General features: G+C 39.0%; 1 protein-coding gene across 1 annotated transcript in view; it reads left to right on the top strand.

Moving 5' to 3' along the window:
- The window catches only part of KCNQ3 (potassium voltage-gated channel subfamily Q member 3), a 195,453-nt gene that overhangs the window by 154,667 nt on the left and 17,660 nt on the right, over positions 1 to 23,126 (top strand). Inside the window, exons 2-8 of the mRNA XM_042870281.1 lie at positions 4,666 to 4,756; positions 6,507 to 6,633; positions 7,988 to 8,160; positions 9,889 to 10,044; positions 11,483 to 11,593; positions 12,552 to 12,647; positions 13,905 to 13,999. Coding sequence (XP_042726215.1) covers positions 4,666 to 4,756; positions 6,507 to 6,633; positions 7,988 to 8,160; positions 9,889 to 10,044; positions 11,483 to 11,593; positions 12,552 to 12,647; positions 13,905 to 13,999 — 849 coding nt within the window. The remainder of the gene's footprint in view (positions 1 to 4,665; positions 4,757 to 6,506; positions 6,634 to 7,987; positions 8,161 to 9,888; positions 10,045 to 11,482; positions 11,594 to 12,551; positions 12,648 to 13,904; positions 14,000 to 23,126) is intronic.

Genomic DNA, 23,126 nt, shown 5'->3' with positions numbered 1-23,126 from the left:
GGAGAGGAGAGGAGAGGAGAGGAGAGGAGAGGAGAGGAGAGGAGAGGAGAGGAGAGGAGATGGAGGGGACTTTCAGAATTCATTAAGTCCAACTGCCTGACTGTTTCAGGGCTGACTAACAGTTAAAGTAATAGGTATGGGGCATCAACCATCTCTCTAGGAAGCTTTTTCCACTGTTTGACCACCACCTTTATATAGGAGCTAGTCATTACCAGATTTTCTTTCAGATACAGAGAACACATTGTCTGTTTAGGTGCTTCTTAACACCATGAGCTGTCTATTTCAAGATAACATGAGTTGTACACTAGGAGTGTATGTTCCTCTCTATTAACTTCAAGTCCACTTGAGGTATGTGATAGCAGATGTCCATAGTGAATCCTAAAACACATCTCACTATAGGAGACAATACAATAGAAGATCAAGACTCCATCCATGTAACTGCTAGCTTAATTAAGTTGTATGGTAGAAAAGAGCTATACAAAAATCAAACATACTGCATCTAAATGTATGCTCAAGAAAAGTTTTGCAGACAGATTGTGCTGTAAAGGCAAAGTTCTTCACACAGGACAAAAAAACTGCCAAAATGATAGCAGATGCAAACATTGTTTGACCTGCCTATGATGTTTCTGATCCTCATGACAGCTTTAGAAGAGCTGCTATGTTTTGGAATAAGTTATAGGCAAATCACTATGTGATCTGCTCCTAAAATTCTATGGAAGAGGTGCTGAATGGAATACATGACAAGCACATATGTATAGAAAAAATGTAAAAGATCTCAGCTATATCAGCATCATTTTGGTTCATATGAAAGCAGATACAGAAGAAACATTTAAAGAATCTGAAACATTAAAATAAATCAGGAAAACAATCCGTGATGTTCATCCAGGAAGAATCCGTTTCATAACCTAGCATGATAATAAATTATTTTTTCTTTCCTGTAAGAAGTATGTATTCTTTTTGGAAGATTATTTTTAATACTCCAAAATAGTGTGATTTGAAAATCTGAATGTTAAATGTCATTCTCAATGGCAAGAACATTTATTACTTTGAATAGCATATTAGTTGTGACAGTGACAAAAGAACACTGCCATTTGGTGGTCTGTAAATTACACATCCATCAAAATAACCAAGCTTTTAGGAATAAAATAAATAGGTACAACTTACTGGGCCACGAAACATTACATGAAATGATAGTAAGGTTAATTTTTAAAAACCTAGGAGGTGAATTCAAATCCTTATTTGTCATATCTGAATTAGTCTAGAGGTACAGACTGCCACCTGCTGAGACACTGTTGTCAAAAAGTCTGGGCTTCAGAGGACTCATTTGTTATAATTAAACCTTAATTTTTCTGCTGTTTCTTTCTTCTAACCTTTAATGCTATGTGTCTCTTGATAGCATCACTGTAACTTTGTGTAAATTTCAGATGCTCCCTCCGCTGATCCCCCAGGTCACTGCTTCTCCTCTCATCATCCCCTGTGGTTTCAGCACTCTGAGTCACCTGTTGCAATTTTACAGCCAGATTCAACCACTAGACCCACATTTCTGCCTTTAAAAGATGAGATTAGAGAACACAGGCTCAGGTTCTGTCATATTGCCATGGGACAGTACAGAGCAACAGTCAAATAAGTTCAAGTCTTTCTGATTGCTTAGTCACCATATGGGCAAGAAAATGGGTATAGGTGACACTCCTGATGAAAATATAATTGTTGTCTTTGCTAAGCAAAGGGGACTGATGAAAAAAATATGCTACCTTTGTAGCAGCTGCTATAGAAAGAGAACTTAAGAAGACTTCTGGGTTTTGTAAACACCCAGATCTAAAAGAAACAAAATAGGCTGCAGGGAAACTGGTGGGCTGCATAGCATGAACAGAGATTAAAATTCACAGAGTGCTCTGAACACAGTCATCATTTCAGATACTAAATGAGGATTGCTGAGATGTGATTTGATTAACTTGCAGCAGGTGTTTATCCTTTGGAAACAGGGTGGTAGAAGGAAATCTGATGCTTCCAAGATGGATTGCATTTACTTGTCGCAGCACAGGCTTTTCACCCAGATTACTGTAGAAGGAGCAGCCGGGCTCTGTGGAATGTGGGTTTTGGGGGAAATAGTGGTTTCTGCTCAGCAGTCAAACCTCAAAAGTCAATTTTCTGGATTGCATTCACATAATTCTTAAGGCTATCAGATCATGTTCCCTGCTGGGACTGAAATCATTCTTGGTAACTTACGATCTCCAGTCTCACCCTCCCACCCTCTTTTTCCTTTTCTGTCTTCCACAATCTGTTATTTTTGCAGGTGGGCTCCTGCTTGGAGGAGCGTGGGCTGTGCTGCAGAGCAATTGAGCAAGAAGCACCCCTTGCCCATTCGTGCCAATATTTATTTGGTTGTTAGTGAACAAGGAAAAGATTTTTCAATGCAGTAAGACTCATTTTCTTGCATATCAAATACAGGAATAGGATCACCTGAACACCACCTGCAATTTGTTTTTTTCACATGGAGGGAAAATAGGATTGAGCAGGATTCTTCTGGTCTGTGGAGTGCTGATACCCTCTAGTGGTAAAACTGCAAGCATTTTTAGGCTTCCGAGCTTCTGTCTTTTTGAACCAAAATCTGCACATTATGTGACTGTGCACACTGTAATGTGAATTTATACCTTAAGTTTAAGCAGCCGATAATGTAATTTCCTTGGACTGTTTTCAGTGTGATTCACCTTTCATTAAATCATTTAAATGGTACCTGTGTGCTACTGGATCACACAGTGTAAAGAAACAACTGCAATGGAAATCATCAGGTAGCTAAAGCTCAAGCTTTTAACTGAAGAATTAGTGATGGTGCCACTGTAGTGGCTGTAATTTGGTAAATCATAGTTAATTTATAGCTGGTTGAAGGAATTACATTGTCTTGGTTGAGTTGGCATCATTTTACTTGTGGAGGTGCAAGAACTGTAAGTCAGCTAGCGGGCTACTGGCTTTATGACTGCAAGATGGGGACAGCAAGTTATGGTGTGACAAAACCAGCTTGAGGGCATGGCAAGAACTTCACAAAGGTACTAAGTTAACTGCTTACTGTCTTGACTTGGCATGCACGTGGTTACAGGTTGATGGCAACAGACATGTTCTGGACCCAAAGGCTGTTTCTTGTCAGGCACTTAACCCTTCCCCAGAGCGTGTCTGGTGAGTGGGAGAAGGAGAAACTTGTCAATGAAATCCAGAATGAGTCAGCATGAGCAAATCCATGTATATCTGTTCTAACCTTTCTCAAAAGGGCTGATCTGAAATTTTCCAAGTGATTATACTGGCACAGAAACTTCAGTCTGAACAACCCTCAGGGCCTGGAAAACTACAGCACCATAACCCTTCAAGGTTTGCTGGGAGCTTTTTCAATGTTGTCTATTCCTTGCATGGAAGTATTGTCAGGGTATGCTCTCTTAGCCCCATGTTTCCCCATATACAAATGAAACAAGTGACCAGGGCAGGTTAGAGGAAACATATCCAAGCTGAGCCTCTGTGGTCATCATTCTCCCTGCCTGCACATGTAGACTGGACTCTGTGCATTTCACCCAGTGAAAAAAAGTGTAGCAAGACATGAGATAGCACTTTAGGTATCAGATTGAAGTTCAGAACAGGAATTACACAGTGCAGGTCTTAACAAGACTTTTTTTTTTTTCCCCTGGATTCAGTGCCTAATGCCTATCATTTCTTTGATGCATTCTAACAAAAGATCCAGAGCTTTTATGGAGACGTCCTTCCCATTTATTCACTAAGCTATGAAGTATTTCCGTGCCCACTGGCCCTTTGTTCCTGTTTGGGAGCACATTCAAAATGCCCGTGAACTGGGTACGTTAAGTACTAGAATATTAGTTTACCCCACTCTGCTTCACAGCAATCACTTACAAGACTCCCTTGATTTTTTCCTACCTATTTATCTGTAGATTTTTAATAGCTTGAACCTGGGAATAGTTTTATAAAGCAGATCAACTTGACTTCAGATTGGACTTAATTGTATTTACCAGCTGTGGGAGTTAAATTTTCTGTCAAATCTCTGAATTCTGGGTCTTCACAGACAACAGCACAGAGTCAGTGATTTATCACATACTGAGTTTATTATTATCACATACCGAGGAGAGCAGAACTTTACCCTCTCTATTGTCTCTCTTTCAAGCTTTGTCATCTTTTCATCTGCATAGAAATGAATGCAAAAAGAGAAGTGAAAAAAAAAAAAAAGAAAGTGGTGTGGTTTTCAAGGGAGAGTTTGTCCCGGTGCTGTGTTGTATTGAAGCATTTACTGTTTGTCTAGTCTCAGTATGTGCCAAGTAGATTAATTTCACTGCAACCACAGTGCCTTTTTGTGAAGCACACAGAACATCAGCTTGAAATAGACCTCCTGAGCATTACATATCTTATAAATCCCTTCCTGACATGCAATTCTATCTATTTTCTTCCTGAAGAATGCAACAGAGTTAATTATCATGTTTGTGTTGGAGTCATTTTGACATAGGTTATTGCCATGATTTGTTAACTTCCAAGTCTCCCTTGGTCTTCCTGAGAGTCCACTCCACTGCTTATTGATCAGAAGTACCTACCTCCTATATGTAAATAAGCAGCATCTCCCACACAAATACAGAGCAGTAATATTCTCTTGGCTTCTCCTTTTTTGTTTCACTCCAGGTTTCTGATTGTTTTGGGGTGTTTGATCTTAGCTGTCCTGACAACTTTCAAGGAGTATGAAACTGTTTCAGGTGACTGGCTTCTTTTGCTGGTAAGTAGTCTGTGGCCAGCGTGTCACCCTGCTGATCTCCCTGAACAGAAATCAGCTCCATCAGCAGTGATGGAAACTTGCTCTGCATGTAGTACGATTTCTTCTGTGGGTACTGGGACAGTGACTGAGCTTTTATGTATTGGAGAGTTCCCAGTCCATTGTCAACATCAACTAAGTATAAAGGAAGAAAGAAAGACTACTGGCCTGAGATTTTTAAATAGCAAGTTTTCAGTATTTCCCAGCAGTTCTCCTTCTAAAGTACCAATAAATCACCTATTGGTCAGACTAGAACTTTTGAAAACTCAGTTTTTTGAGGATCTCTCAATAATATTGATTTATTCCATAATATTTTTCAATTCCCAGCATTTTTATTATTTTTTAAGGAAGGTCCTTAGAATTGGACTCAAACTTTGTCTGATAGTAGCGTACATGAAACTGTTCAAAGCAATGTCTCTGATTATTATCCACGAAGGAGAGAAATGTACTTGGAGAAAATAAATATATTCCTTTCTCTGAGTTTCCAGGATGTTTATTTTATCAATGATGGATTCATACTCAAGACTATTTGTGCAGGACTCCTACTTGACAGAAAGAGAAAAAAATTGAAAAAGCTCACTAAGTACAAATGTGACATATTAATCAGTTTATGAAAATGATCCCAACTTCCTCTTTTTCCATAACTGTCGTGGAATAGAAAGTGGTCTGTCTCACTAACCCTAGTCTTGTGGAATAGCAATTCTAGGAGAACCACATGGTACTTCCAGGATCTCAATTTCCATTTCCCTTTATACGCTAGAGGCAAGTAGAAGTGGACAAGAATTAAATGTCAAGAGGCTTAGGAGGGGATTTCTCCTTGCAAGTTTCTTCTTAAAAAGCAACTGTAAGAAAACACCTTCAACTGCTAGGGAATTTGAATCTCGCCTTTGTCCCTGTTACTCTACTCTGAGCCATCTATTCACGTTTGAGAAAGCCTGACATAATTTCTCCTGTGTCTGCTTTTACATGACTCTCAGCAGTTTTCAGAAATGGGCAGCAGCTGGGGGAATGAGTATTAGGAAAAATCCTCCTTTCCTCTTTATCTCACATTTCCAGAGGCCCCATGATGCTCTTGTCCCATCTCCTTCTGTCACTTTGGAGAATTTCTCTCCTCCTCATTACCTTCTCGTGCCTAGAAGAGCTAAAAAATTCCCCAATCCTTAATCACAATAGAATATCCTATTTTTCTTTGCAGAGAAACTGAGAGTAATAATATATGTTTTACATTTGTTGTATATATGCCTTTATACATATGCCTTAAACATTACCACATGAATACACTTGCTCCTGTCCTTGTCTCTTCAGACATGGTTCCATGAAGGAACAACTGGTATATAACCCCATTGTACTGTGCACTGGGCACTTTGCAGTCGCCACATGTGTTTTTATTTCATAATAAAAAACAGCAGTGGTTTTGTTTTTTTGAAATAATTGCATTTCCATCAAGGCAAGGTAAGCACTTCTTATATACCCAGTAGGAAGAACACATCCTATACACAGATAACTTAGCGATGTGTAAAACTATGATGTCCCACTTTTCCTCGACTCTCATGAACCTGTGTTCTCTTCCCTGCTTTCTTCCCCTATCTCTTTCTCATCCCTGTCCCCAACATTTGCTCCTCAGTTTGCAACTCTGTTTGCTTCATCTATTGCTGTGCATCCAGACTTACTGCAAAATTTAAGTCTAACAGTCTCATTTGTGTCTTTAATGCAGGAAACCTTTGCCATTTTCATCTTTGGAGCAGAGTTTGCCTTAAGAATCTGGGCTGCAGGATGTTGCTGCCGCTACAAAGGATGGAGAGGAAGACTGAAGTTTGCCCGAAAGCCTCTGTGCATGCTGGGTAGGCACATATGTTGTACTTCTGTTTTCCTTGTTAAGTCCTTTTCCTTCTGAGCCACGCTGGGAGGATATGCAAAAACCAGTGAAAGGCAGTACAAAGAGCACCAAAGTCAGCCCAGCCTCTTGTGCTAGGAACTGTGTCATGCTGGGAGTGGTTATTTGTAATACCTGGCAATAAGAATTAATTTAAGATGTGCTTGGGTGGTTGGCCAATGAGAAAAAATTGATCCTTGTATGGTTTGAATACATTTTTCTTGTCCTGAGCCCAACTGTTTTTCGCAAGTTCACCACAAAATGTATGCTGTCTACAGTTTCAAAGCCCTTCAGATCCTAATGCTAACTTTCCCAACCCTTTTTCATATTCACGTGCTATATTTTACCTTTATAATGTTGGTCTGTATTTACAAACAGGTATCTTTGTGATTTCTCCCATTTTATCTTTCAAGTTTGGTAGGCATTACTTACAACTAGCCTTGAAGCTACTCATTATCCACCTTTGAATCCCCTCCAAGAACTCCTTTATCCACAAAACCAACTTGCCAACATGCAGGAGCACTGGTCATTCACGTTCACATTCATTCATTTTTTAGTTCATTATTGACACTAGTTTGTTTTGAGAATGATTGAAATTGAGTAACTCTGAAACTCATCTGGAGACACTATTTTTGGCTGGAAATAAAATATGAAGACAATTTTAAAAATGAGAGCGCAGATAATTATTTTTTAACTCCTTTGGTACCACTTGTATGAATTGACAAGTGAGGTGAATCAAGTGGGGGGTGGGGGTGGGGGGGGGAGAGAAACAGAAAAAAAAACAACAGACAAACCAGAGCAACTAACAAGAAGATGCAGTGTGATTTGCATTTTGGATTTCCTAGGTTAATCAGTGAATTGGCAGCATGTGCTGATTGTGCCAGTGATTTTAATAGGAAAATTCAGCCAAAAGATCAAAAAACTACATGTACTATATATATACATATATATGTGTGTGTGTGATGATCTGTAATCCTGGTTCTCTGTGGCCTTCTTGAGGGACATAAGAATTCAGGTTTTTGCGGTTGTGTTTGTTTTTTTTTTCTGTCAGCATTAGGACACTGTTTCTGTGCATCTCTATGCTAGCTCAGCCAGTGTCTCAAATATAGTGTATTGATCTGTAAATAGATTACAGGGCTCTCTGTTGAGTTCTGTGCATGACTCTGTGCTCCAGGTGCAGGTACCTGATTAATTGGCATGAAGAGGCATTTTCAGGCAGCTTTAAAACTTGCCTAGGGAAATTTGCAGCACGGCCATATGGGATTAAGAACTGAGTGATGGAGCCACTTTTGTTGGCAGGCTTTGTTCTTTTCACCTTGCAGATATCTTTGTGCTGATTGCTTCAGTGCCAGTGGTTGCTGTTGGGAACCAGGGCAATGTTCTGGCCACGTCGCTCAGAAGCCTTCGCTTCCTTCAGATCCTGAGGATGCTCCGAATGGACAGACGAGGCGGCACATGGAAACTTTTGGGATCAGCTATTTGTGCACATAGCAAGGTAAGTGAGGAACTTGCAAGACTCAGCTTGGGGCTGAGGCCTGGGGAGAGATACTGAAGTGGAAGAGAGGGGACACATAAGTGCAGGAGTGCCTTAGGATTATTTCTAGCAACAGTAATCATAGAATGATAGAATCATTAAAGATGGAAAATCCACTAAGACCATCTAGTTTAACCATCAACCCATCCCCACTGTGCCTACCAAACCATGTTTCTCAGTGCCACATCTACATGGCTCTTGATCACTTCCAGAGATGGTGGACTCCACCAACTACCCGGGTTTCCTCTTTTCAGCTTCATTTGCTTCTTCACACTATGAGCCATTTATACCATTTGTTTTACTCTCCCCTACTCAATATTGATATTTGGAAGTGGCAAGAGTGAGCATCTATTCTCACAGACATTGCAACAGGAATTTTGTCATTACACAGAATGAGAGCAGGGGCATCCTTTTTATAGTAAAGTATGCTGAAATCTGAAATGAGACTGAAATGCCTGTGTAGTTGCAACCTATCTTTAATGGCTTCTCAGGTTGCATGATCACCAGATGGAGCAGAACTCCAGAAGGATGGCAAAAGACTGGCTGACAGAAATGCCATTTCAGAGGGAGCTGCTAGTAGAACTCCTCTTTGGAAGTGTGGGTCAGACAATTCAGTGATGCACACAGTGTGAATCCAGACAGACAGAATTTCTAACATCATCTTTTCTCAGTCTAACTGAGTGCTGTAGTCAGACATTCTGTCTCACACCAGAAAGATACATTGTGATTTTTCATTTTCAACAAATATTATTACAAGTTAAAAACTCTGTAAACTAAAAGCCTTTAGATTAGATTTCTCATATGCGCTGGGCGTAGAAAAACTGTGCTACATACTGCGTTTTTTTTTTAATCCCTGAATGACATTCCTGACATTTCAGGTTTTTTGAAAATTAGAATGCCAGCTGGCACAGCATAATTAGATTTTACTTCTTTGTTGTGGCTGATAGGGATACCCTCCTTCATTTCATACCAACTTCTGTTTCCTCCCCGTAAAGCTTGCTGCAAGGCAGGTGGCATATAAACACTTATGTCTAAAATGTTTCCCAGGAAACTGAGATCATGAAAGAAGTGTATGTGCTAAGGACATTGTTTAGAAATTGTTTAAGTCTTGGTAGTGTGGGATTTTTTCCCCATCATTCCACACTGAGTTCCCATCACCACCTTTTGGATCTCAGCTGAATGAGGAAGACAAAAAGAGGTTATGAGAAATTTGCTTTACCGAAAGACAGTAAAGAAACAATTTTATTAGCAAGATTCACCAACAAATTGCCATCTGTGTTTGAAATCAGCCATAAACTAAAAGAGAGGAAACCTTGAAAGCTGCTTTGATATGCCTAAAGAGAAGAAACTGTATTCTGCAGCCTTGACTCTCTCAAGTTGAAGAGAGCAGTGCCATTGATTTGCCTGCTAAAACCACTGCAGCCCTGGTGCAAAAGGACCGAGAATGACATAAGACTCAAGGTCAGGGATACAGTCTCATCATGGTGCAGCTAAGCTCTTAGCTCAGCTTTACTTCAACTTTGCAGCAACTTTGCCACTAAGCACTGAGCTAGGCTCATCGTGGAATTGTGACCAAGCTTCCAGTGACAGCTCTGCTATTGTCAGTGCTTCTCTCCTGACAATTATACTGCCACTGTGGATTTTGAGTCTGTTTTCAGCCCCTTCATTGTCCATTTGTTTCTTTTGCAGGAACTCATCACTGCTTGGTACATTGGGTTCCTGACACTCATACTATCCTCGTTTCTTGTTTATCTGGTTGAAAAAGATGTGCCGGAAAAGGATGCTAATGGGGTGGAGATGAAGGAAGAGTTTGAGACCTATGCAGATGCATTGTGGTGGGGGCTGGTAAGTGAATCCAAAAATTCTTTATGATCTTTTTAAAAACGTTGTATCAATAAGTATTGGTGTTAGGGTCTAAATATAAGTGCTGCTAAATTTGACTGAGTGGGATACTACTGGTATAACATCACCAATAGTAAGAACGCCACTAAAATAAATTATCAGAATTTATCTCTCTGTGGATATCTAGTCAGGCAGAGGCTCTTAGGTACTTAAAGCCTATAGAGATACCAGTCTGTGCTTCTGAATTCTAGGAAGGCTGTTTTGGAGGAGGGTCACTAAGTGTAACTTCACTGGTAGACTATATGCACTGGGGCAGCCAAGTTCTTACAGCAGTGGTGTCCACCCAGTGAGAGCTATATCCTTCAGCAAATGACTAAAGTAAAGCTGGTACAAAGTCTATTTTGTAGACCTAGCAACATGTGGCATAGGTCTGGGCAGTATAGGTAGATGCTGATGGAAGTTAGATCTATAAGGAGCTACTGAGACCATTCTCCTGAGAATCTCTCTGGATTCTTATATAGAAGGGTAGAAAGATGTCTCTGGAAAGAAATCTACATGTTGCTTATGTCTTACATGGATTTGACAGGAATCGCTCAAGAAATTCCATTGATGATAGGATACTGATCAAGAGGGATGTTTAATATGCCTGTTCTTATATTGGTTTGCACCACTGCTCGTTTGATCATGTAAAATCCTAGCTATCTTGTACAGAGAATTTATGTTTCTTTACTAACAGTAGTTATGGGAACTGACTGTATTGTACAAAATCTGTGACTAAAATTCAGCAGCATATTTTTTTATTCAGTGCAGTTCTTGTAAATGGCAAGATATGTGGCATGGGAATTGGAACTATATGATCTTTGAGGTCCCTTCCAACCCAACTCATTCTGTGATTCTATGATTTCTCCTTCACCCTTTCCATTGCCAACCAAAAGATGATACACAGAATTGTTGAATATTTTCATATCCTTCTTTACTAGGAAGTTCAGGTAGGGTCTCATTTGAAGAGTCATATTTGAAAAACAAGGTTTAGCAGTTGTGTAGGAATGGAGTAAGTTTTCACAAAATTATCTTTGCTTCTTAGTGACTGGTACTTTAGGAAGAGGTAGCCCTGACTTATTGTTAAAGCGCTGCAAACTTAATTGGCAAGTTGCATTCCTAACTGTGCACTGACAGTAGGCGTGAGACTTGGTCTTTGTGCCACATCTGTTCAGTAGATGCACCCTAGAGAATCAGCTGATTTAAGACTAAATCCATTCTTCCAGATGCAGTGCCTCTGGACTATGATATCATGAAAAAGATTGACTGGCCCATCATAAAGATTCTGTTTTAAGAAGCTCTGTGTGAGCATTCATAGAGCTAATTGAGTGACACAGGTTTGATAGTGATATTTAAAACAGGGTTGTTGGTTTTGTTTTATTTACGGCCATTCTGCCCATAGATCACCCTTGCTACAATTGGGTATGGTGACAAGACTCCCAAGACGTGGGAAGGACGGCTGATTGCAGCTACATTCTCACTCATTGGAGTCTCTTTCTTTGCTCTTCCTGCAGTAAGTAACTTCTTTCTCCTCCCTTAGCCACATCCCAGAGCTGTGTGCTTGCAAAAAGAGGATAAAGTGATCAAAACTTCCAGTGGAATCAAAACTTATTAATAGAAGTAATTCAGACACTTGAACTGGTCTGTATCAGTAAATAACTTTGATCTATGCTCTGCTTCCTGAAGACAAGTAGGATGCTGCTATCAAAATCTTTTATTCCAAAATTTACATGCAAAATACTGGATATAATATGTCACCCTGATAATTTCTGAGCCATGTGTGAACATTGTCTGAGACAGTGTTATTTGGCTCAAGACAGAACAAATCCATCAGGTGAACGATCTGGGCCATCACAGGACAGATCTTGAGCTTGTACTCTAGCCTGCATTAGTTTACTGGTATTGACATAGCCACACAAGACATATTTTTAAAATATTTGGGGCCTATTGATCTAGGATTGTGACCATTTTACTGAGCTCTAAATATGTGCATGCCAAAGATCTGTATTTGAGTGATCATCTCAGAACATTGGCCATTCTATAACTTGAAAATAAATACATTGCCTGAACAATTCCAGCTGGGAAAAGTGGTAGGCATTCAAGAGGCTGAGAATCTAAAGATGATTTGGCGTGGCTTTCATCACATGGGAAGAGCAAAGCAACCTCGTCAGTGGAGCAGTGGAAAAGGCATAATGTACTGCAGAAGGGTTCTGTGTAGCCATCCTCATTCTCATCTGCAGAACAATTTCCTATCAGAATTTCTCCACTTTTCCTGAATAAAAAAATGCTTATATTTACCCCATCTCTAGAAGTCTTAAGGCCATCTTGAATGGGACCGTATGCAACCTTGTCTGGTAGGAGGTGTCTCTATCTATAGAAGAGAGTTGGAACTAGATAATCCTTAAGGTCCCTCCCAACCCAAGTAATTCCTTGATTTTATGATAAAATCTTGCATCACTCTATGCTTTCAGGGCATTCTGGGTTCAGGGTTGGCACTGAAGGTCCAGGAGCAACATCGTCAGAAACATTTTGAGAAAAGAAGAAAGCCAGCAGCCGAACTCATTCAGGTTTGCAGCCATTTCTCTCATTGAAAAAGTGTTATTTATGAAGATTTTTGCGTGTTGCAGCAAGGACCTCCTCTTCCCTCATCCCCAATTCTCATTTGTCATTGCAGGATGTAAGAAGCCGTATTTGTAAAGAAGAAAAATTTTTCGCATTGAGCTAGATAATCCCATGGTCCTTGCAGTTCTTGAGGGATCTCTCAATTTCCATAATGTATTTTAGAAGAAAGGTGTCATTAGAGGAAAGACCCATCTTCTATCCTCTGGAAACCAACTAAATTCTATGTCAGCCTTACAGAATCACAGAAAACATGCTGTTGAGAACATATTCTTTCCAAAATCCAGATTTTGTTAGTTCCTTTGTGAAAGAATTTTATGTGGAAACAAAGTCATGTTGTTATTAGCATGAAAACAGCAACAGCAGTAACACAAGAGACAGTGACTAGTTCATCCTAGTCAAAATGCCTAAGTAGTATGTATGGTTTGTAAAAGCTGAAACATGCCATTGGGTCTTCTGTTATGTTACTGGACGATCAGTGGACTCAATGGGAAGAATCATCTTATCTCATTTGGTCTTTTATTCTGACCTTTGTTATGGGTGCAGAAATCTAAGCTTAGCATTACTGTCTTGGGACTGACTAATTACTCAGCGTAGCTGTGGAATGCATCTTGAATACAGTGAAGCAAATAATAGCATTTCCACAGAGGGACATAGAAGCTTTCTGTGATATCACATGGAAATGGTTTTCACTACAAATGCTGTTCAGAAACAGAAGGAGTTGCAGGAATGAGCAATGAATGGAATTTACTGCTAAAATTTACTGCATATCCACTTAGGAGGCAGCAAATTTAGTCATAATATTTTTAACAGTATGCTTTGAGAATTTTGGATTGAGCTCAGCAAAATTTCCTCTGATGGTACATTAGATAGTAACCAATCTAATCACTTCTAGAAATATTGCACATTCAGCAGTCCTTGGTTCTCTTTCAGGAGTATGCAACAGGAGAATAAAACCAGTTTAGTCAACTGTAATGTCTTGTTTGCACTGGTAGTACTTCCTCCTTTAATAACCTCCCCAGATCAAAAGTCAGTGTTAATAATTTTGCCATATATTGCCATTCATTTGGTATGACTCATTAGTAATTCATTTCCAGATAATCACTCAGGTGAATCATTATAGTCTTTGAAATAATCTGGCTGTTTTCAGACCGAGGAATAGCCTTGCCTTATGCTGATTATTGTCTCACCCTTGAAATCTCCAGGCTGCCTGGAGATACTATGCTACTAACCCCAACAGAATTGATCTTGTTGCTACCTGGAGATTTTATGAATCAATTGTATCATTTCCATTTTTCAGGTAAGTGAATTTCACATCTTTCCATCACCATTTTCTGTGAAGTTTAAGTCAGGACAGGAAGTATGGGAGTTTTGTATATAATTAAGTTTTCATAGGTAGCAGAGAGTTGCCAGTTACCATTTTCCTAGTTGAGAGTGAAAAAAAAAAATGCTTCTGTCCTCTGGCTCCATGGGCACATGGACAACTGCCTCCGTGTCTCTCACGTTGAGGTTGAACAAAGGAGAAGGTTGCCTTGCAATCAGCTTCCTTTTTTAAGACTTTGGAGTTTTTTGATCTGGAAATCTCGGTTTCTTCCTCTGCAATTTTGATCCTGAGAAAGTCTGAGTCACAGGCACCTGCACTGTTCACATCTTCTAGGATGATGGGTATAATTCAGTGGAGGACAGTCAAGGAATGTCTAAAACTGTCCTGATGCTGTTCATTGAAGGTTCAAAAGAAAAATTTGTTGGTGAGTTGAGGTCATTATTTTTTAAATCCCAATTATGATCCCCACTCCAGAGTTCAGTGGAAAGCATTTCATGCATAAAACATTTATAATTAATTTGTGCTTGTAAGTTAATGGGTGTTTGATACTCAACTTTTCTTGTTTCAACTTGAGGTATTAACACAAAAATGCCCATTAAATACCCATTCTTTTAGCTATAGATTATCAGTTGGTAATAATGAGTATTAATTATATGATATATCATAATATCATAATATTATGATATATTATCATAAATCATAATATTATGATATATTATATCATTTCAACATTCATTCTGGGCTTCCTGTTATGCTTCATTCTGAAAACAAGTGCTCTTAACTCGTTGCTCAGCATAGATGGGCTGCACTCACTGTGCTAGTATGGCAGTGCCAGTTGTTTCTTAAAACTGACTTGAAGAAACTTTTCAGTTTCCTGCCTTCTCAAAGGGAAAATCATAACCAAATGTTACCTCTTCCTTTGTTTTATTCACAGTGTATTTCTTTAGAACTAATCTCCCATCAGTCCCAAAGGAAATCTCTAAGAAAAAGCACAAGTGTTTAATTAAGGCTCAGTATATTTCTTTTTTGTATCCCTTCTCACTCTGTATCTATTCCCACCTTATCTATTACACTGTGATTCCTACAGGTTTCCTTGACCTCACATTTTGTTCAGAGAACACTTCTCATGTTCACCTGAAGTCTAGACTCACTACTGTGTTTTCAAACTTGTCCTTTGTACTAGGTTCTTCTGTGATTTAAACATAATCTGAAATTTAAGAGGTGTTTTGCAAATGAGGTCCTGGGAGAGAGGGCAAGGGATTGACTTCTCATCAAAGCCTAGATTACCATTCTTAGCAACACAGATTGGTTTCAGTGTTTCATTTACTTTACTTTATGACTAGCTAAAAACGTAATGTCAAAGCTTTTAATTCTGTTGTCAGTAATGATCTGATCACAGAGCAGAAAAAGTGTAAACAATCAGTAGATTAACAATTTCCATTAAAAGAATTTGCTGGATTTATTGTGTAATTCTTCTTTCCTTGCTTTCTTACAATGCTTCCTCTCTTCTATAAAAGGAAAGAGCAATTGGATGGTACTGCCAGGTATGCTTCTGCCATTATTAAAGTCTTCTTTTAATACATTATTGGAGAATGTGGGTTAAATGGTTCTTCGTGGATTTGTGAGCTGTTAACCAAAACATGCTACTAACACCATAGGTAGTCATTAAAAATGTTTAACCAATCCATTTCTTAATTGCTTGCTTTTTTCCCAACTTAACAACATAGCTAAAATGCTAATCGTACAACTGGAAAGTGTTGCTTGCTGATTGTCTGTGAACAGCTTTATTGTTCATTATGATTAATCAGAGACTATAGAAATTTCTCCTGATCTATGCTATAGGGGCAGAGTTAAGCATTCAAGTTGTTGTGCAGTGAATTTAAAGTTCTGTCTCATGTTGTTGCACCGCACAGAGCAATGTTTTGATGGAAGGGATCAGGTCTGTATCATTTCAACATATTCTCAGATTTCTTGATGATAAATATGAAGATGAAAGGCTAAGGTGGATCAATAGGATAATCAAGTTCTCTCACTTTACTACAAAGGCTATGTTAGAGTTAAGGGCTTGTTCTTACCTCTGCTGATGTAGATGGGAAAGTTCCCAGTAACTTTGGGGCTTTATAAGCAGAGAATGAGATCCTAATACTGGTTAGTCATTGAAGACTACAGCAGAGCAGACCCTGTTAGTGAACATACGAGGTTTGAGACATATTTGGAAATGAATTATTCATAACCCCTTTAGCAAAATTACAGATTTGAAAGCACATAAAAGAATTCAATCTCTTAGGTCAGACACATAAAGCACTTAAATGCTAAACTACTATCAATGGATCATCCACAATGAAAGTCAATAGGTATTAAAAGATAAATAGTTCCACAAAGACCTATGATTAAGCTGTCTCCATTTTCATTCTCATTTAAAACATGGAGAAAATGAGCAAGAATTATAGGAAAAATTGTAAACTGACAGGGAATTACAGCTTCCTAGAGAAGTTCCTGTACCTGCAGCGACAGAGCAATTCCTGCAGTATTTTCTGAGCTGTTCTATCGTTTAGTCCAGTAGAAGGCATTTAATATGAATGAACTGGATTAAAAACTGATAATTATGACTCTCAGCACAGAATCTTTAAAATCGTAATCCCATGGTCCTTGTTCTAGAAGGTTATGTGTTGCTTTTATGTTGTTAGGTAAGAAACAACCTTCAGCAAAATCATCATTAATTCTGAGTGGGAACCTTAGTAACAATATGTTTAAAGAAGTAAAAATTATTAAAAAAAAAGATTGGAACTCCTCCAGGTGAACAGACAAATTATGGTACTTGTGGAAGCATCCAATGACTTCAGTAGATATGAGGCTGAGCTCTAATCTGCTTGTTTTTACAGTTCCATGTCCCACTTCTCATAAAACTCCTGTTTATAGACCATGTAATTTAAATTAAAAAAAAAAAAAAAAAAAAGATTGAATCTTCCTGTGCTGATTTAGTATGGGAAATATTAGTGCACTAGTTGTACTGCAGTTTGTGTTGAAGGCTATATTGAATTGAATGGGCAATAAGGAAATGTTGTCTTAGTTGAGAGAACAGCCCGTCAGTGCACTCAGTCTCCAAAGTCTTGCATAGTGGAGCACTTAATGGGCAAGCTGTAGCAATAAGTTCACTTTCTGAACTGTGGTTGATAATGGAGAAAGAAGAATTCATACAAATCTTTCTCAGAATAGTCAGAAAACATAAAAAGTTAATAAAATAAGGACAAGAATAGATTGGGTAAATTACTGGCTGGCAAGATGGTGTCAAGATCAAGGCTTTGGGTGCTGTGATCTTGGGCAGACTTTTGAGAGAGCATGCAGAATGCAATTGAGAAAATGGGACAAAAGTGTTCTGGGGAACAATCTGTCTGGATTGGTTAGCAGAGCTTTAAACTACATTTCATGGAGGAAGGGCATGGAGTTCCTTGTGACAGAGAGGGGCCTGGTAATGCTGCCTTTTTAGTAAACTGTGGAGAAATGCCTCTCAGTTGTCTAATGTGATCTCATAATTACTCTTCAAAGTAGATAACGTTATCAACAGTGTGGCTTAAACCTTCCTGCATCCCTCTAGATATACCTGCACCCTCTGCTTCCCTAAAGTGCCTGTATACCAATGCACAGTATGGGAAATAAACAGGAAGAACTAGAGATCTGTGTGCAGTCACAGAGTCATGATCTCATCGTGATCACAGAGACATGGTAAGACAGCTCACATGACTGGAATGCTGTCATGGATGCCCACTTCCTGTTTCGTAAAGGAAGGCTGATTAGGCCGCGTGGTATCCTTGGTCTCCTTATGTGAGACCAACTAGAATAAATTGATCTCCCCTTCAGGGGGAAGCAAATGGATGAAGCCAGGCTCTTCTTGATGGTGTGTTGCAGTAGGAAAAGGAATAATGGCCTAAAGCTTGAACTTAGGAAGTTCTGTACTAACACATGGAAGAACTTTACAGTAGGGGTGATGGAGCACTGCAGTAGGCTTCCCAGAGAGGTTGTAGAGTGTTCTCCTATGGAGATATTCAAGACCCTTTTGGACACTTATTTCTGTGATCTATAGTAGGGTACCTCTTTAGCAGAGGGGTTGGACTCGATAATCTCTTGAGGTCCCTTCCAACCCCTGTGATTCTGTGATTCTTTGAAAATTAAAAAATGAAGCCCAGCTGTGTGAAAATGTCAGAGTTTCTGTTCTGCAACATGAAAGCTCTTTAGGAACTCCAAAGAGTTGAATTCTATGACAGATCTTCCTAGAACCTCTCTCCAAGCAGGAGATGGCAGAGTAACAAAAAAAGAGCAACTCCTTGGTCTTAGAACATTTGGGAAAAACACAGGATAAGGCAATGACCAAAGAGTCCATTTCAGAAATTGAATGCCAAGGCAAGTTTGCAGGGAAGGATTTGTGGTAGTAGAAAGCTAATTAAAATTTGACAACCGCCAAGGCTTTACTGAAGCTTACTTTAAACTAGAACTAAAGATGTGAGAGGCACTGACAAACACGTTGACCCACGCAGTGGGCTGGATCTTGTAAGTACTGAAGAGGTTTGCAATGTTGCTCTGTTAAGAATAGCACTTTACCTGTAAGCTCTGTACATGCCCCAAACCAAGAGTAACTGATACTGTGCTCTTCATTGCTTACTGGTGGGGAGCATGGTGACTACATGCTGCAGATGCCATAAGCTGTTTCTTCCTTAATCAATGCTTTAAGCTGCCAGACCTACTGAAAAGGACCTGAGGATGGATGGGAAGCTGGACATGAGCCAGCCATGTGCCCTCACAGCCCAGAAAGCCAACCATATCCTGGGCTGCATCAAAAGAACGTGGCTAGCAGAGTGAGTGAGGTGATCCTGCTCCTCTACATGAGGACATGGAGTGCTCGGTACAGGAAAGATATGGACCTGTTGGAGCACATCCAGAGAAGGACCACAGAAATGACGAAAGGGGTGGAACACTTCTCCTACAAGGACTGCCTGAAAGAGCTGGGGCTGTTCAGAATGGAGAAGAGAAGGTTCCAAGGAGACCTGATAGCAGCTTTTCAGTATCTAAAGGGGAACTACAGGAAAGAAGGGAAGAGACTCTTTAGCAGGATCTGTGGTGACTGAACAAGGGAAGTAGTTTTAAACTTAAAGATAAGTAGATTTAGGTTACATATAAGGAAAAAGTATTTTACATTGAGGGTGGTAAGGCACTGGAACTGGTTGTCCAGAGAAGCATTGGGTGCCCTGTCCCTGGAGACTTTCAATGCGAGGCTGGATCAGGCCCTGGGCTGCCTGCTCTAGCTGTGGTGTCCCCGTTCATTGCAGGAGAGTTGGACTAGATGACATTCAGAGGTCCCTTCCAACTCTAAGGATTCTGCAAAATTCTATGAAATCTCAGATAGCAACTGTGTCTGTAGAGAAAGGATGATTTCCTGTTTCCATCTGATCTGAAGAGTCCTATGCTTTGCACTTTTGTATGTATTACAAAGGATTTTCATCTTTCTGAAAAAAGTGACATTAATGTCCTCATTTATTAGAGTGCTCTCATTCAGCTAATATTGGGGTGTTTTACATGTCCCAACCATTGGGTTGGGCTTTTGCAGTGTGAACATAGTTTATTTTGAAACTGATGTTTATGTTTGTGTTTGAGGAAGTAATTGGTGGCTTGATTTTTCCACAGTGTTTTTAATAGCTATTAGCACTTATTTTGATCAGTGTGTTAATTTTGAATCGTGGGTATACAGGCACTTTAGTGAAGAATTTTGAAGTTTCTCCTAGGGCTTTGCTCCTAGACAGGTTTTTAATTTTGGCACGCAGCATTACTCAACTGTAGAACTAGACAGCAGGAAAACACATTCATTGCTAGGTCAGTTATCGTATCACTGAAAAAAAATTGTTTATCCCAGTTTCCTTATGTCTCCAAGATAAATAATATCCCTCTGCCTTTGGAAATATGTTTTGAGATCTTTAAGTGGCAGAACATTGTACTAGTCCTTCCTACTGTGTGAGTATAAGAGAATATAATATGGTACATTTTAGTATTGCTAGTAGTTACAGCTTAATGAAAATGAAAGCATTTCTAGCAAGGCTGGAAATTTCACTGTCAGGATTTCTTCTTAATGCAACTTCCCGAAACAGGAAGAGGAAAAAAGTCACTCTGGACTGCATACTTCATTAAATACAAATGAAAGGCTATTCCCATTCTTTTTCATAGAGCTTTTCATGAGTAATCATTAACGTCTCATCTTAATAACTTTTCTTCACTTTACAGTAATGTCATGTTTAGTAGGGAGTCATTCTTTGGATCGAGCCTCACAAGAAAACTTAGGTATATACATTCAAGTAACAATTGAGCCTTACTCTCCATATTTCTTGCATGCCATTCTCTGCCTGCAATTTCTGTTTTGACAGCAGTAGTTCATCTAACCACCATGAAAAGTAAGGGAAATAAGAAAGAAACATTACTTAAATATAAAAATAAATGTGCATGACTTTGCAGATAGTTCATTGTTCTGCTTTTCTGAAAACATGGAATCTAGTCATAGCTCTGCCAATGATCTGCTTAGAAACAAGTGCTTTTCACTGTTTTCATAGAATGAAAATGATACTAACCACTCTGCTAAGCATCTAGAAGTCTATGGCTGAAAAATATTCTGTAAGAGCTGAAAACCATTTCTTGTGCAGCCCCAACGTTGTCAGTACAAATGCATGCAAGTTACTTTGCATTTATGTTCAGCAGATCAATATCCCTGCATGTGTATTTACAGGTTCTGATTCAGGGAAGTGGAGGATTTTGATCATCTGAATGAAGTTAGTGACACTTTTAAACATCTTGCTGAACTCTGACTTCAGACTTGGGGCAATAACTTTATTTTCCTGCAATGAAACATAGAAATAATCAGTAGTAATCCAAAATTCTGAAAGACACATCATTGGAAATACTAGGATTTTGACTACATTGTTAAATATTTTATTTTATCCTGAACATCTTCCCATCATTCAACTTTATCTTGTTCTTCTAATTTCTACTTCATTTCACAAACATCAGTACACAATTCAGCTTTCCTAGCTTAAGCCCTTCATCTTTTGGAGAGCTGCTAGTGAAGCACTCCATTTTTCATTGGACAATTGGCCCATGCAAAATATTTGAGAGACACTGATTTTTCTAGTGATTGATACATGGAGAAATGTTCACTGCAAAGTAAAGAGTGGGTCAACATCCATGTGATCTCTATTTACATTTCTGGCTGCATTCTTTGGTGAAAAAATATCCATCCTGTTTTTGCAAGGAATTGAACTTGGATTATTCTCCCCATGGATTGGGGTGATATTGCTTATTTTTGCCCATTTCTAATCACTTTAGAGAGGAATGAGTAAAGGGACTGAGCAAAAGCCTGTTAGTGTGAACAGGGACTCTTTCTTTTTCTGAAGAGTGTCAAAGATGAGTCTAAGGAAGAACTCGTGGTCATATTTCTCATCAGATAATTTGGATGGCAAGTGAGTTTGAATTTAAAATTAGATCTACACTTAAATACCAGTAAGGACCACCAAAGGATGAGGAAATGTGGTGGCTAAAATGGGATATTTTTCCCTCCCAAATCAGAAATTTGCAGATTTAGACCTTGAATTCTAGGTGCCCAGTGGCTTTTTAAAAGAAAATATTAGTTATTAAGAAGTTATGGTCAATTATTTTGACGTTGATCACTTTTGTGTGTTATTCTCTATAGAAACAAATATCATTTAATTTTCTTAGAAGGATAAGCTGATTGGCTAAATTTTGTAAGTACTTTGGAACAGAAAAGTGTTCTTTGTTTTATATTGGTAAAACGTGGACTCTTAGAGATCAGTTGAAAGTATTCACTGAGGGCTAGATTTTCTGCAGGGCTCATTGCTGTCTTCATATTAGTTGTATGCTAATTTCCATTGGGAAGAGCGCAAAGGAGAATATTCCTGAAAATCTCATTCAGAATGTTTGATTTCTCAAAGCCCAGTTCACCTGCACAGTGATAGTACAGCTGATAATGTAGTAAAATACTGGAGTAAGCCTGACTTCCTTTTACTTCCAGTTACTTGAGACTAGCCTAACCTAATGATTAGCTAGCATAGTGATTAGATAAACTGCAAAAACATGGAAAGATTTCCTGAATATTATTACTCTGTGTGAGGTGAAAAGGGTAAATACATGGAGTAGGGCTGTGTTTTATTCATTTTTAGTATTGATTCATTATTTTTCTTCTCATACATGTGCCATTTGATTATGAAACTCCAATGTTAGGCAAAACACAGAGAGGAGAGTATCTGGCTTGCATGATGGGATGTAACTGCGTTATTTCCATGCATGACTGTTTATGAATCAGTATTGCTAGTTCAGTGGTTCCCACTCTTTATTCTTAGCAAGGGTAGAACATCTGCTGCAGAAGCCAGCCATCTCTTGTATATCCCAAAAGCAAATTCTTCTCCCAGATTTTCCAAAATAATTCCCTTTGCTCAACAGGAGCAAGAATCTGAGAGATGAATTGTCCTTCAGCTGCGAAGATAGTTTGCAGTGCATCTATCTTTCTCCCTTTGTAGTGGTCTGTATTTACCCTAGCATTAAGGGTTTATAGATTACCCTAGCAAAGGAGTTCTCATGCTAGGACTCCACTTTGAAGATAAAAGTTTGAGGAAAACTTTTATCCCATCACAAGGGAGAGGATGCAATGGCATGCAAGACAAGAAATGGCAATGCATCCAAAGCAATCAGAAAAAAATGCTCTGCATTTTTATCAGTATTTTTGGGATGTGTTATTTCTTGTGATTTCTGGAAGTGTATTGGAAATCAGAAATCCTGTTTTCCTGTGGGAAAGCCAAATAATGTGAAACCGCTGTCCCAAAGAGAGGAAAAGCAGCTAATATCAATAGGTGGATTCTGAAAGACAAGCAGCAGTAGATGAACTTGTAGGTGGGAACCACTGTCCTAGCCACTCTCATAAAGGATGATGTGATTTGCGCATGCTTCATACTCTGAGACTGAGCCATGCGCATGCTGTTTTAATGATGGGGATTGTGTCATGAGAACAAATGTTTCCTAAGTGTTTTTAAAAACCGCTATGTAAGCAAAAACCCCA

The sequence above is a fragment of the Lagopus leucura genome, unplaced genomic scaffold (genome assembly GCF_019238085.1).
Source record: "Lagopus leucura isolate 7727_CA_CO unplaced genomic scaffold, USGS_WTPT01 Super-Scaffold_100002, whole genome shotgun sequence".
Lineage (NCBI taxonomy): Eukaryota > Metazoa > Chordata > Aves > Galliformes > Phasianidae > Lagopus > Lagopus leucura.
Note: the sequence above shows the minus strand (reverse complement) of the source record. Positions and strands in the feature narration are given on the sequence as shown.